Source organism: Coptis chinensis, chromosome 5 (genome assembly GCF_015680905.1).
Source record: "Coptis chinensis isolate HL-2020 chromosome 5, ASM1568090v1, whole genome shotgun sequence".
Lineage (NCBI taxonomy): Eukaryota > Viridiplantae > Streptophyta > Magnoliopsida > Ranunculales > Ranunculaceae > Coptis > Coptis chinensis.
The window spans coordinates 2477674-2493540 of record NC_141460.1 but is presented as its reverse complement, the minus strand read 5'-3'; the positions used below and the strand labels follow the sequence as shown (position 1 = coordinate 2493540).

The 15867-nt window shown below is 38.3% G+C and overlaps 2 protein-coding genes across 5 annotated transcripts; one reads left to right on the top strand and one right to left on the bottom strand.

Moving 5' to 3' along the window:
• Positions 1–575: 575 nt before the first annotated feature.
• On the bottom strand, positions 576–2052 carry LOC147496259 (transcription factor bHLH52-like). Its single transcript, XM_086562460.1, has 3 exons — positions 1911–2052; positions 1044–1710; positions 576–920 (listed from the first exon to the last, which is right to left on the bottom strand). Exons 2-3 carry the CDS (start codon positions 1686–1688, stop codon positions 723–725), a joined length of 843 nt encoding a protein of 280 aa, XP_086418586.1. The 5' UTR covers positions 1689–1710; positions 1911–2052; the 3' UTR covers positions 576–722.
• A 4867-nt stretch (positions 2053–6919) lies between these two features.
• Positions 6920–12880, top strand: LOC147496258 (uncharacterized). 4 transcript variants are annotated; one of them, XM_086559250.1, is made up of 5 exons: positions 6920–7134; positions 8366–9199; positions 9784–9933; positions 11512–11763; positions 12536–12880. In XM_086559250.1, the coding sequence occupies exons 2-5, from the start codon at positions 8372–8374 to the stop codon at positions 12659–12661; spliced, it is 1356 nt and encodes a 451-aa protein (XP_086415376.1). In that variant the 5' UTR covers positions 6920–7134; positions 8366–8371; the 3' UTR covers positions 12662–12880. The 4 variants fall into 4 exon arrangements, with proteins under 4 accessions (XP_086415376.1, XP_086415377.1, XP_086415375.1 ...); XM_086559251.1 differs by lacking the exon at positions 6920–7134 and adding an exon at positions 7210–7336; XM_086559249.1 differs by lacking the exon at positions 6920–7134 and adding an exon at positions 7411–7549.
• Positions 12881–15867: the final 2987 nt, after the last annotated feature.

The window sequence follows — 15867 nt, the reverse complement described above, 5'->3', positions numbered from 1 at the left end:
TAATGGGGCTTTTTGTTTTGGTTTATATTGGGGCCCTATGCAAGGCCTTAGACAACATTGGCCCAGGGCCGCCCTGGCTATGTAAAGAACACAATTGAGTGATCGAATTAAAAGCAAGCAAGTTCCTCATTTTAATTTCACACTTTAACCGATGAACTCAGCTATATATAGGGAAGAAAAGCGTAAATGCCCGCTAAGAAATAATTAGAAGGCGATCGAACTTTGAACACATAAATATGGGTTAACAAAAACAAAATCACTAGCTTGTGTGATGCTTTCAAAAATATTGTGAATTTGTGTTACACTATCATTTTACTTTAAAAACAAGCTTGCCAATCAAAAGAGTGAAAATTAAATGTAACTTGACAAGCACAACATTATGAGTTGTTGATGGACTTGTATCACAAATTGGGCTTGGATTAGTTTTTATAGGCCCTACTTAAGTGCATGCAGTTACGCAAGACCGTGGTATTATTATGGACTTGTGGTATAGGTGCTTGTGATCCAGTATAAACTGCTAGTCACGCCGTCGCGGCAGGGCATGTAAAAACGGACAGCAAAATAACACACAAGTCGAACAAAGAGTTTAATTCATTAAACAAAAAGATGATTACAACAATAAGAAATATGGATATAATGGCGACCAATGTGGCATTGGCAACATAAAAATTTTAGGAAACAAAAATGAAACAAAAAACTTCATTATCGGGTCTGGACTGTGATCAACTCCCCGATTGGGTAAGCAAATCGACTTCTTTAGAGATCAAAGGATTTGATTGTATGTCATGATCTTTTGCAAGAATTTCAACAAATTCCTTTGGAACCAAGCATTTCTCCTCTGTGGATAGCTTCTCTCGGATAGCTGGAGACGCAATGAGTGTTTCAAGTCCTCCCGTCTGTTGGACAGTACCATTTTCCTCCTGTCCATAAAAACACAAACACCAAGCCCAAAGAGCATGCATGTTAGAGCACACTCCGAAAAGCAGTTAATATTGGATTAAACTGACCATGACAAGTGAATATAAGACAAACAAGAAATTCACCTGGATGGCCCCCATGAGTTCAAGAATTCCAACTTGGGCTTGCATATACTTGATATATTTGAAAGCAGTTTGAAACATTCCAGCTGTGTTCATTCTGTTTCCTCCAGGAATAAGCTTCCCAAGCTCTTGAGTCTTCTCACTAATCTTTCTCCTCCTTTGTCTAGCCGCAACACTCTGCGCTGACAAACCCCTTTCGTTCGACTTCTTCGCACTCTCGACAGCTCCGCTCGAATAAACAGCAGGAACCTGAATTTGCTCTGTTTTGGGAAACACTGCTTGTTCAGGCAATAAGTATGTAGGATATTGATAGGTACTATTCACAGCGTAGCCATCCAAGCAATCGAACATAATATCCGAGCAATGTAGGTTATCGTAGCAAGCCTTTCGGCGTTTGGGATGTTGATAACAATCTAAGTCGTTGTCAATGGGAAGGATATCAGGTTTTAGAGAAACGAGTGGATCAGTAGGATAACACAAGTATGGTAACAAACTAGGGTAAGTATTGTTCTCTGCTGGGTCAGCAGAGTACAGGAAATCATTTGGCTCAAAGAAAGAATCCACGAAGTTATTAGAAGCCATTAAGTCGTTGTGAAAGCTGCCAATGAGCTCTGCTCCTAGCTGTGTTTGTTCATACACAGTACCCATTTCTAGTATTAATCCTGACTATCTGAAAGAAAAAGCAATGACCAACATTAATTAGTCGAAGCATTTCTAAGTATATTGCTTGCAATGATGGGTTTTGTGTCCTCAAGGCAAGTGAAGTAGAAATGTAGAATGCACAAGTAAGAAACTTAAAAAATGCAAGAAAACAGTAAAAAAAATAGAACAAATGAACCATTTGAGACCGACAATGTGCGAGAGATATACCTAAGGAAGCTTTTGTCCAAGACAAAAGGCTGCTGGTTGAGATATTTGCTCAATCTATCTCTTTATTTTCTCTCTCTCTGTGTTTTGAATCCAAGTAGACTTAATTTGGCTTGTAAACCGTCCTTAACTGCTGCTGTAACTTACACTAGTCTTAGACACTCACACACTCAATATGTAAAGGACGTGGGGTTGATCGGGTCCTTTAATCTCTTTGCCAAGTTTGTGCGCTAGATTTATCGTACACCCCATGTTGTTCAACCTCCACCTCTTGCTAGATTAGGATTTTGGTTTCAATTGATTGTTTTGAATCTAGAGGAATGTGAGGGGTTGAGATTAAGATGGTTGACGGTCCACTCGTGCTGAGCATAAGAAAGCCCACCAAAAACAGTTATCCACGTCCAAGATAGAAGGAGAACACGTTCTCTGAGGTGGGAAGTTAGTTAATAACTTGGAATGGAAACTAAGTGTTGCTATATCAATGTACATCAGCGTTTGATGCACCTTGACTTACTGAGGGGCACGTCGATAATCGCACACTACTCATAGTTTGTATCTGATTTTCTTTGTTAGGGTAAATTCGTAAATTAGTGCTTACGTAGTATAAATTGCTGCAATATATTGTGATATATATATATGCTGAAATTGGAATAATGGACAGTGTCAAATTGGGTGGGAGTTTTGTACATGACCCACTGCCCCGACACGAAATTAGCGGGTTTGCGTCATTTAAGAGTTGACCCGCCAAATAAATGGGTTGGGTTAGGGTTTAACCCGAATAACCTGTTAGTAGACCGGATTAGTTCTCGAGTTTAATGGGTCATCGAAACTCGTGATCTGTATAACCTATTTTAAAATAAATTTCATTATTCCAACAACTTAAAATAAAAACGACTAAAAAGAGAAGGATTAGCCGCCATATTGATTCATTCGATAAATATATGTTTTATTATTCAATTGTCATTTATATGTAATTGAATTATGGATGGTTTTTGAGAATTAATACATATATATTTTTTTGATAAATAAAATGGTGAAATATTAAATATTTTGCATACAAGTTATATGTGAATCCGATCCAAAACTGATCTAAAATTTCATCTATCATCCCAACTACCTAAAATAAACGACGAAAAGGAAAATGATTAGCTGTCCTATTGATTTATTCGATAAAAATATGTTTCATTATTCAATTTTCATTAATATGTAATTAAATTATGGATGGTTTTTTAGAATTAATGTATTTTTTCTATATATTTTTTTGATAAATAAAATTATAAAATACTAAATATTTTACATATAAGTTATATGTAAATCTGATTCAAAATTGATATGAAATTGACCCGCTAGCTTCACGGGTCACCCGTTATATAGGCAGGTTGGGTTTGGATTTGGCAAACTCGACATGATTAGTAATTGGATTTGGATTTGCTCTCCTAATACGCGATCCGAATATAACACGACACGAACTCCACCCAACACGACCCATTGCCACCCCTAGTGTCGAGTTTATTCCAATGTTGTACGGCTTTATTATCGGGTATATCGAAGATATATGTCAAACTTTCAAGGTGACATTTGTATCGGCATTGTCACATTGAACTTTGAGGACCAAAACTTTTTGGTTTTGATTCCAACTTCCGAAAAGTCCAATCAACGCGGATCACTTGAAACGCGCCGTCTCATCAACAGTTGAGAGATCATTGATATGCACGAAATGTTTATGTTTCAATTTTGTAATCAGCAATATGTAAGTACGAAGGTGTTGCTCAGGCCCAAAAGAGTTCACCTCGTGGCAGGGCGGGTTTCGTGAAGTATGTTTTGAAGATAATACTAGGGGGTGTACCAGAATATTTTGCACCTCCTTATTCTCAGTTTTATAACTATCTTGCATTGGATTCCTTTATATAGAACGCAGATTCCTTGGAGAGAATTTTGCACATACACAGTCCCTTGTAAGCTGTTGGATATCATCTACCATGGATGCACGAATCACCTGAAGTATACAGTGCAATTACATTTTGGACGGATCCCAGCACCTTCTGGGCCCATTCGCAGTCATTGGCATAGTCATGGGCCTCTTAATTATTAGTACATCAAAAACGTCCCAAAGGTTGGTATCAAATTTTATGATTTTAGTGTTGTGTAACAAATTAACACTAGCAAAATTTTCACACCAAAGTAAATCATTCCGCCTTCACCAAAAACAGGGATAGTTAAACATTGACATCTACCGTGGAAGAAGAGATAAGTCAAAGAAGCTCCCAAATGAATTGTAAGGAACTTTCCAATTTATTCGAGTCAGTACAGCATTAATATGTAGGAAATAGTCTCTAAGGTAACACCGATTGCAAAGTTAGTCTCTAAGGTAACACCGATTGCAAAGTTATATTGAAGCCCGCGCAGGAAGACAAGCAGCTAAGGTTGCCATCATGGCAATCCCTCATGCACGAAGGAGGGGGCAATATTTTGACAACACACCCTCCCATGCATCTCAACACTTGTTGGGCGCACGCAGCAAGACATTGTGTCATGCAAGTAAAAACGTCTTCAATGCACAATGCAAGGCAATCCGCGGCAGTCTTATTCTGACTCTTACCTTGTGTTACCCATGTGCTTAGCAGCACCATTACAACCAAAAGGCCCAAGCCTAGGAAGTGGCCTTGTGTACTGCCACTTTTGCTAATGAGCACCACCGTCGACATAAATCCTCCTACTGCAACTGCAATAATAAGAATGATGATTTTTATTTTCTTGTGCTTGACAATTAGAATCCTATGAGCTACATTGACTGATGGTTGTATATGTAGAGAGAGTGAGCGTAGCATTTTAACTATGTTTCCCACAACTTCGTCACACATACCAGAAGCATGATCTCTAAGCTTGTTAAGCCAACTCACACGGATTTCATTTCCTAGCTTGTTTCCCATAGGATATATTGAATCATGATAGTTGACTTACAATTTTACAAATTACAATACATCTCGCAGTAGACTCTTCCTAAGACACATGATGACGTATATCACAGATGCACCCTCAGAATATTGTGTCAACTACTTATTAGAATTTGGTGTGCATGTACAACCTTTCAATATATCATGTATATTTGTCTTTTGCTAAAACTCACTTTATAGGTTGGAACAAACTATGTCAACTGAAATCTTCTATTTGTGGGCTTGGCACAAGACTTGCTCTGAACCACAACAAAGCATTGATTATATTGCTAATTAAGCTCTTGTAGAGAATAATCAATAAGGAGTCAGACAAAAGATACATTTCTTTCTAGGGCACGACTACAACACATGGCCAGTACAGAAATTTTTAACGAAGTCGCACATGATTGGTTTGGGATCATGACGTGGTACTAAAGGGAAACTAATATCTCACGAGTGAATAAGACGAATATTAAGGGAAAAAATAATAATAAAATAAGAGTCTCTCTTCTCTTCCACCATTCTCTTTCGCTTAGTCTTCTCGTCTTTACATACATCTTTTTTCATCCACGTCAATCACAACTCACAAACTTCATTTGCACCGAGCCATTAGTCATTCCCTCAATGGTCATGGGCGTGGCATGAATTCCTCCCTTCAAATCGGTGGTCTTCGTTTTCCTCATTTTATATTTGTTGCCATATTTTTTTAGGCCCTGAGGCAAAATAATTAGAAAATTAAAAAAACTTTTATAGCAGATTAGTAGTAGTCTGATGGTCTTTCCTAACACAGTATGCACCAACAAAAATGACAATGAGAAGGGTGGGGTTACTGGATTTTGTGAGAAGAGTTGGGGTTGGGTTGTTTGCATTTTGTATTCAAAATTCCTAATTTTTACAGCTTAAGTGCTTGAAGCATCAAATGAATTCTTTAAATTTCATATTTGTTCCACTTGATTTTATTTTTGGAGTTTGTGTTACTAACTTACTACAAGAGAAATAGGACTTTACTCTTTATTTTTTGTAAAAGAGAAAATGGGTGGGCGAAAGGAGAGAAGGACAAGAGACAGAAAGACTCTTATTTTACTTTACTGTTTTTTCCCCTTAATATTCAGCTCATTCACTCACTCGTGAGATAGTTTCTTTTTAGTGCCACGTCATGATCCCAAGCCAATCAGGTGTGACTTCGTTAAAAATTTGTATATTGGGCCATGTGTAGTGGTCGCGCCCTTCTTTCTAACCTTGCAAGTACATATATTTTTTCAAATATATCATCCAAATCGATCACTATATGACATGTGGCTGCGTATCAAGAATGGGAGTTAAGAACTCATTCAAGTAGAGAACTACTTAATTCCGATTACTCTATACAATCGGATACGTAAGCATCACACTGACGAACAACCATTTCCAAATTTCCAAAACTATCTTTTTCCTTCGTATTAGTATTTGTAATTTTCATTCATTACTTGAAGAGATCTCTTACTTGAATTGAAAAAAAGAGAATCAAGTTGATGTAGTATTATTTTAATCATTTTTCCAGTAGACTCAAATATACATACATTTACAAGCCTCGTAAGGAAAATGGCATTAAAATAATTTCCAGCATTTAGACTATGGGATACACTTGTGCAATGCATGCACACAATTACTAGAAATAACAATAATAATATTTTTTTCAAGATCATGACAAAACGAAACTCTTCCACGTGTAAGATTGGGGACTATAATAATAATAATCATATCAATGTGTTTTTAGTGGTCGACCTGGCATCGGCGTGTTTTGACTGTTTCTCTAAAGACAATTACCCCAATTTATATCGACTGAATATATTGAATAGATGGACCGATGGAGAACATATAGAATTATCTATGTATGCATTGACCTTGTTAACAAATGTTGAGCATGGATCAGATCCTCCTCGTATCATAGTTTGTAATTTATATTTTCGAGTGGCATTTACATTAGATCCGAACCAAGAAACAACTAACGCTCGTCTCGTATTAAATGCTTCACATCCAATCTATTGTTAGTATCGGATCTAGCTATGCATATACGCCCAAAAGAGTGATGTATTTGCCAACGCATTCTGAATGTGAAGCACCCCAATAGTCAATTGTCATTGTCTAGTGTACATTTTTTAGAGTTTATGGTGTTATCATATATTCATTCTGACTAATTATTTGACAATTGAAATATCTGTATAATTCAAATCCAACCAACCTTGAGTTCGCCCGTAGATCAAGTTAACTTATTTAAAGCCTAGCTTGAAAATTAAGTCTGTAAATTTTAATTGGTAAGTTGTGTTGATTGTTTGATTCGTTTTAATATGTTAATAAACCATGGAAAAAAATCGTGCTCAATGTATGTATGACCTTTTTAATATGATTAATTAGTGGTAACCATGCCGTTCGATTAAGCTGTCGATCACATTAAAAAGAAGATTCTTGAGACTTGTGAAACAGAGATGGATAGAAGAAGATGATCTAAATTAGTAGGTATGCATATTTTATGTTCAATGATGATGACTCATGAGAGTGAAATCAAAAAGTTGTACGTATGTAATGATGTCATTCTCTTTCTTTGACTAGCTCCTCATCATGGGTTCAATTCACACTATGTTTTTTCTCGTATAAATAAAAAAGTCCGATTCTGATCTTACACACGTACACTCTCATCTTCTCTCTCTGCTCTGTCTGGGAAAAAAAAAGGTAACAACGAACTCAGCTTCTTCATCGCCTCAATCTTCTTGTTGCAATGAACTCAACGTATATGATGCATCTCTCCTTGTCCTGGTTATGGATTGATTTAGAAATATAATTTGTTACTACGTACAAAACTTGTTCCTTCTGCTCTTCTTCATTTCTTTTACTTTCTAATAAAGCAATAGAAGAAGAATAGTAGCAAAACTTTTGGTGATCGAGAAAGAAAAATGGTGGTACCAAACTGTGATTTTGGATTGAATTGATGGTATTGACTTTTTTTTGTTTCTTTCTGTTATTTGATAGTGTACGTGTGACTGTGTTTCTTCTCCTCTTTTTCTTATCTTTTTATAATATTTTGCTTTTGGTTAGATGGTGTTCGATTACTTGATTAGCTAATGTAAAATAGTAAAAGTGAATGGCCATTTTTCCCTTGCTATTCCATTGTGCTGCTCAGTGAATTGCATTGTATAGATACAATCATACAAATAATCGTAAAATTACACATGTAATCATATGATTCTTAGCAGTATAAGCTGTAGAATTCTTTTGAATATGTTCACCGGAAAATCAGCTAATGAAACCTCTATATATAGTTGGTTTCGGTATGGTTGAGTACCAACCAAAGTTATTGAAATTGAATATCTTGCTTGCTGAAAAGCAAAAAGAAATTTATGTTAAAGAATATAAGGTGTACCTCTGTCTATTCTAAACATCAAAAGTATCAGCATTATGATTTGCATTACCTATTTTAATCTCTTATGGGCAAATTATATGCATGTTTCATTGAAATGTATGGTTCTAACAAGGTGTTTATTTCTGCAGAAAAACATGTTGTGTACATGTTGGTTGCATCTGTTATCCACACTGCTGCTAGTCTCAGTCGCTCTAGCATTTGAAGTTCTTGTTAGTGAAGAAAATGGATTGAAAACTGGTGTCTACCACTCCCCTAAGTTTGTCCAGGGAGCCGGTTCTGTGGTGGACAAAGTTTATTTCAATATCGACTTTCCAAGAGGTCATATTGCTCTTAAATCACTCAATGCTGAAGTAGTCAACGAGCAGGGGATTCCTATCCCTCTCCATGAAACCTATCTCCATCATTGGCTCATATCAAGATACTATGCACCCAAAGAGGACAATGGTGACACAGAGTCGAAAATTATACGATTGCGAAACAGTGGAGTGTGCCAGAATCTTGGGCAGTATTATGGGCTTGGATCAGAAACACGACGCACAGAGACATACGTTCCTGATCCCTTTGGTATACAAGTTGGGAATCCAGCAGATATTCCAGAGGGGTATGAGGAGAGATGGTATGTTAATGTCCACGCAATCGATACACGAGGTGCAGTAGATAGTTTGGGATGCACAGAGTGCAGGTGTGATCTTTATAACATAACAAGGGATGCATATGATCGACCTTTGAGGCCTGATTATATCGGAGGGTTGCTATGTTGTTATGATCAGACTCAATGCAGAATAAAAGAAGGATTCAATAGCATAAAAAGAAACATGTACTTGAGATACACAGTGAAGTGGACTGATTGGGTGGATTCCATTGTGCCAGTCAAAATATATATATTAGATGTCACTGATACTGGGGACAGAACAGGAAGAATGAATGATTCAGTGAGGCTCACTGCTGAACATGGTTGCAAGGTATATAACTAAACTCGCTAGTTAGAATGCTTTTATATTAAGAGTGTGTGAGGAAAACATATGTGAGTGCATTTTATAGTTACTGAACACTATGATTTTGTAGAATTGTTAAGTTGGCAGCATAGATCATCTCGAAATTCCAACTGCTATTATACATGTTATCGGGCATGACATTGATTCAAATCTTGTACACATGTATGATCTAATAAGAATGCAATTTATTTTATTTTTTTTTGGTCCTTTTTGGCTCTTTCGTTTTAAGATGCAATCTCACCAGTTTAGGGGTTCAAGTGTTTGCCCAAACTAGTAAAAGAAATTTTGTAATTGAATGATAAAAAGTAGGATCGGAAGAGAATGTTGGCAACACCATTTATGGATTCCGAATCTGAAAATGTTGGCCTAAGCACCAACCACGATTAAAATATTTCCGTGCAATAAAGCCTCAAGATGGATATGGATTGAATAGATTTCTTTATTGGGCTCTGTATGAATATAATGTTACAAATTTTATTAAATAAGACACTAACAATTTTGGAAGTTATGATTACTCTGGATATTGAATCACCTAATGTTTCCTGGCACAGGTTGAATATCAAGTCGAGGCCTGTGGTGTTTCTAGCAATGGATGCTTGGATAACAAAAAAACTGGTATAGTCATGCAGAAGGCGGGTTATGTTGTCTATGGTGTTGCTCACTTACACTCAGGGGGACTTGGATCAGCTCTTTATGGGGAGGTAATATAAACTTACCCTTGTTTCCTAACAGAGCGTCATTGTTTATATCGTTCAATGTCATTTCTTTTTGCTTTCTGAAGCTATGCATCCTGCTCAAGCACAAGCAAGAAAAAGCAAGAAAGTTAAAAGGATCTAAATGTCAGGAAACAATGTCTTAATTCACATAAGCTTCCTTAAGAAGCTCGAAGAGACTTACAGACTGTAGGTTTTGTATTCCGGAGCACTATGTTTCCCAAGTATTAGGATACTTTCTTTTTCCTTTTGCTCTAGTACGCTTTTCTTACCAAACCTCGATCTGTGGAGAAACTGTACAGTACTCAAGTTACTGGACTCCACCTGTTTTTAGCAAACCAGCACCACATGCCTGAAGTGATGTAGTTGTCGTAGAATAAGACTATTAGCTTGAGATTGTCAGCATAACATATTTGAACGGATGGAGTTCTCGTAGAAGATGGAAACGCGTATTGCCGTGTTTTTGACCAGTGGCTATTACTTTTATCTATCGGTTTTGCTCACAACAAAGCAACTTGTCTTTTTCATGTTCCATTCAAAGTACTGGTCAATTGTGCTCCCATTGCATTTTCACCAACATGAGAATGTGATGAGCTTCATTGATCACTTGCTCCTGAGACTTTGCAGGGCTGTTCAAGTTATTATTATGGTTCACTTGTCCCACCATTTGGTTCATCTACCAACGGGGTATAGAAGTTTCCACTTGCAATATTTGCATCAAAAGTTTGCACTTGGTTTTCAGCATTTAAGTGATCTCCACCTTATCTATTTGAGTCAGTCATAGCAAGAGCATAACCCCCTGAATTGGTGGTTGCCCATTAATTCCTTCCACAATTGAAGTACTAGTGTCACTCAGTCCCCACTCCTTGTTGTGCGACCCTAGAAGTGTTAGGTGCAGCAGGGGTAACATTACTGCACTTGTTAGTTTTATGACCAAATCTCATACATTTGGCACATGATGAGGGTTTCCAAGGGTATTCAATCCCAAGGCGTACATCTCTACCACAGACTTCTATAGAAACAGTACCAGGGAATTCAAATAACAAGGGTGCCTCAACGCATACCTTAGCGAAATTGAGTCTTTTCTTGTTTGTGGTGGCTTCATCCATACACTTAGGGTCCCCAACTAAGCTTGCAAGATAAGAAAGTCATTCAATGTCCACAACTCCTTTGGGACATTAGACATTTTGATCCAGATTGGTACAGTGGCACTCTTGCTCCTCATTACTTCAGCTTCAACTGACCATGGCCTTACTACAAAAATTCTCCCAACAATAAAAATTTGTCCTTCCTCGAGCACCATTAATTTTTCTATCCTCAAGTGAGAACTGGGAACAGAAAAGGTCTTTATCAGTAGTAATTTCCATCGAAGCTTTCAATTTCTATGCCTTTTCAAGAGTGCTTTTAACATATGGAAAGGCTAACCTTTTTTCAAGGAAATACCAAACCAAAATATTCCTCCACTCCTTCATTCTCTCTTTCTTCTTGGAAGTTTTTTCATAGCTTAAGGAAATTGTATTAATGCTACTAAAAGAGTCAATCTGATTTCTATTTTTAATGCATTAGGATGGTCGGATGATATGCTCTTCTATAGCAGCTTATGGAGAAGGTAAAGAAGCGGGCAATGAGGCTGGCTACATTGTAGGAATGTCCACTTGTTATCCTCAGCCTGGATCTGTCAAGATATCTGATGGAGAGGCTCTAGTCTTAGAATCAAATTACAGCAGCAGCCAAAGGCATACTGGAGTTATGGGACTCTTCTACCTTATGATTGCTGAGCAATTGCCGAATAATATGTTACTGAGTGTACCAGTTAAGGTATGATGTTCTTTTCCTCTCCTCTCATGATGCATGCTAAGTTTTTCTCATGATCTTGCATACTTGAATTTTGTGCCTAAGGGCATCTCCAATGGGGGGTGTAAAATTACACCTCCACCTAGGCTCCACGTAGGTGCCATTAGGATTTTACACCTCTAATTGTATAGTATTGTATAGCTTATAAATATCCACACTCTATACTCTCCAATGGAAGAGTGTAAAAAAAAATAGATTTTAAACTGGTCCAAGTGACGTCCCTCTTTAATTTAAACTGGGACGTCACTTGGCTTATAAATATCCATACTCTATACTCTCCAATGGAAGAGTGTAAAAAAAAATAGATTTTAAACTCGGACGTCACTCCAAGTGACGTCCCTCTTTAATTTAAACTGGGACGTCACTCCAAGTGACGTCCGAGTTAAAAAATTACTTTAGAATTAGAAAGGGACGTTACTCCAAGTGACGTCCGAGAATTATTTCACTCGGGCGTCGCCCGAAAGTGTCGCCGGGTTTTTATTAACTAATAGTGAGAGGGGGAATTCCCCACCCTCTCTATTAGCTAATACACTATTACCTACGGTATAGCACTCCCATTGGAGAGAGTTTTTTGATATTTGGAGTGTAAAATTTCCACTCTATACGGTTTACACCCCCCATTGGAGATGCCCTAAAGGGATTTGAATTCCTATTTTAAACTCATTATTTTTATATTCTTAATAGATGTTAATTTTAGAACCCATGTTCACTACTTCAATGCTTTTTGCTAATGCAGGACAACAAGTTCACCAAGTACTCCTTTCCATTGGTTCTCGGAGGGGTAGCAATAACCTTTGTTGTGGCCATTGGTTATCGTCGAAGGAATGAACAAGAAGAAGGATACCAATCCTTAGTACTATAGGCATACTATTTCCGTAAATGAAAGTTTAGCAATACACCATAATGAGTATAAATCAGGTGTCATGTTTGTGCAAAAGCGAATAATAGATATATAGTTATGGTAATTTTCAACTTAGAGTTGAATATAACATCGTATACTTCTTTCCTAATAGTTCTGAAACATTACTATGTCTAAGTTTTGAAGATTTTAAGTTGTAATGAATAAAATAAATTAACTGTCTCTGCTTTGAACCAAATGCAATAAGTATCCCAGAAAACAGTTTCCCCTCCATATGACAAAACATAGATCATATATGAAGGGGAAGGAAAAAAAAATAAAAATAAAATCTTACTACATGTGTTGTATAATTGAGATAATAGAATGCCCAAATGCTCAAATAGCCAGCAATACCATTCAGTCGATTCTTGCTGGATTGGCTTCGTAATCAGTTTGCATTTTCAAGAGAAGAGATAGAATGATGGATAAATTTTATTTTGTCGAATTGAGGCAGCGAGGAATTAGATTTTGCAGAATTCCTTGTGCTTACTGTGTTGCACCACTTGCACCATCATATGATAAGACCCTCTATATACTGAACTAATTGAGGTCTACAAGTTGGTACGTGCGTGTGCGCAAGTGGCAAGAGTTGCAAACTTAGTTGGGAGACTGTCTCGATCTACAGAGGAATTCTTGAAGAATACTATGGTGGAGGAGGTGCCGTGAAGATCTAGGAGCTGAAAGGCTCCAATACTGTTTGGAGGGCAGGGGCATAGATGCCAAACCTGACCCCCATCTATCGTCGTAGAAGCTGTTCCTAGGAAAGATTATGGTTCTCGGGTATGCCAAACCGGGCGAAGCTTAAGCGGAAATGAAAAAGTAGGGTGAGGGAAAAGGGGGAAGCCAAAAAATGGAAGGCTTCGCTCGCTCTAACGCTCGTTTAGTAGACAACGAGTGGAGTGCATAAGCCCCTTTAGAGATAGGGACGAGTACTACACGAGCTCGTAACTCAAGTGCGGAACGAGCCTTGTCTACAAAGCGATTTTTGCTTACTCGTCTTGCTTGCTTCCGGCGAAGCTTCTAGTATGTAGGCATTCAGGTATGGGACGAAGCATTTCCCGGCCGACCATTACATAGGAGCGATAGCCAAGCCAAGCCAAGCCAAGCCTTAAAAAGGCGAGCAGCCCTTATAGCAATAGCAAAGGGCCCACTTATAGCCCTATTTTTCTTATCTTATTTAGGCGCTACTGAACTAAATTTACTACAAAAGTACCAAAGGCGACCGGTCCATGAGACCGCCTTCTTAACAAAAGGTTTTGAACCCTGTTGCTTTCCGAATAGCCATCAGGGACCCATGCTATGGGAAATAAAAATGGGAGTTGTTGTTGGGAGGTCCAATGCTAAGCTTACCTTAGGTAAGCAGACCTATAACCTTAATTGATCAAAGATATTCCCGTTCTGTTGCTGAAAGATAGATGCTGATAACGTTTCAAAACAAAATGAGAAAAAACGACCCTTAGAATTTCATTTTTTATCTTTTTTGGTCTTTAATTATACCTCTTTTGACTTTCATTTATGTTTGTTATTTTCAAATACCTGTCGCTTATTGTGTGGATGATTCTCTCGATCTCGAACTGACTAAGGCTGCCCCTTAAAGGCTCGGGGGACAGGTCCCCAATCTCTTACGGAAAACGAGGCGACCTTATACTGGCCATGGTTGCCCTTGGCCGCTCAGGAACCGGCTCTAGCCGGGGCGGCTTATATTGCTCACCCGTTTTCCGCTGGCCCTTGACTTTGGGGCGGGCCGCCGAGGTTGCACTCGGAAATAGCCAAAATAGGGGGAATACTTCCGATATCATGTAATACATTTTGAGTACTCCCCCTGTAGGAGCAAGAATCTAAGAATATAAATTGGACCTAATCCAACAAATGGAGAATGCAGTCAAAGAGATATACGAGGGGGCAATCATCAAATCCACTATGTCGATTTGAGTCTAATGATTAGATGGATCATTGATGATCAAGACGACGAGGGCCCCCCAACTCTCCGCTATATCCTAAAGTAGCTCCGTAGTAAGGGAGAGGGAAGCACATACTATAAAAGCATGCTTCAGGCATGGATGAAAAGAATCCCTAGTTTCTGTCGTCTTTGCTTAGCCTGATTTTCTTTTCTATGGACGTGTTTTGCTGGATAAGATAAGGAGGATCGCAACTTTGGCTGTATACCCCCTCCATCCTTCGGAGGTGGAAGAAAGGCTAACTATTACGGTACGGGTCTCAGAATGCAAAAAAAAAGGGGGGAGGGGGGGGGGGGGCAGAGAAGTAAGCCGAACCTCTAATCGACCTGGACACATAAAAAATTATCGACGTCGAGAGAGATTTGAAATTCCATAAGTAACTCAGTGAGTGCTGTGAGGGAGTGGTATTCTCATTTGGGAATATCAAGCACGTGTTCAGCATAGTGGAAATACCAAACCGACCTCTGACCTAGTTCTCTGAACTACCTTCAAAGTGACCTACATCATCAACTTACGTCCACGAGCTACGAGATCGCTCTATAATAGATCGACTCACACATCTTCACACAGAGCATTCTATATCATGACTCAGCCTATCTTCTAGAAACAATTATTGCCAAAGTTGTACTTACACACTTCATCAGAAATTCGAACCCGTAACTACTCCCCATCATTACATAGAATTCCTACCACTACCATTTCAACACTCTTTCTCAATCTTGACCATACATTTGTGGATGTCAGTACACGTGTTGGATAGAGATCCACATCCACCGGCTATAAATACCTCCTATATGAACTACGCCAGACCTGATTCTTCTCTCCCCCCAGAATCGAGAGATAGATACGTAGGCAGTTCGCTCAAACAACGAATTCGGTCTTTCCCATATTTAAATCCTTTCTCCTCCTAACTTTGTATGTAAGGTTAATTAAAATACACCTTTACATTGGCGCCGTCTGTGGTCTCGATTTCTTGAGAAACCACTTCACAAATCCCAAAATCAAAAAACAAAATCCTCAAGCCCACGAAGCATGGCAAGCCTCGAAGCTCAAATCCAGAGTTTAGTAGGTCAGTTATGTACAATGAACAAGCAAATTACCTTGCTCAGGCAGGAGAAGGTTACTTTGCGTGCGCAAGTGGACACGCAAAATCCACCAGGTGCCATAGCAGAAGACGGTATCAACGAGGTTAATCAACAGATTAACGAACTG

Coding starts and splice junctions, on each gene's coding strand:
- LOC147496259 (XM_086562460.1), bottom strand. CDS start 1,688: ATGGGTACTGTGTATGAACAAACACAGCTAGGAGCAGAGCTCATTGGC. Junction 921..1,043: donor AACTCATGGGGGCCATCCAG/GTGAATTTCTTG, acceptor TTTTATGGACAG/GAGGAAAATGGTACTGTCCA.
- LOC147496258 (XM_086559252.1), top strand. Junction 9,200..9,783: donor CTGCTGAACATGGTTGCAAG/GTATATAACTAA, acceptor TTCCTGGCACAG/GTTGAATATCAAGTCGAGGC. Junction 11,764..12,535: donor TACTGAGTGTACCAGTTAAG/GTATGATGTTCT, acceptor TTGCTAATGCAG/GACAACAAGTTCACCAAGTA.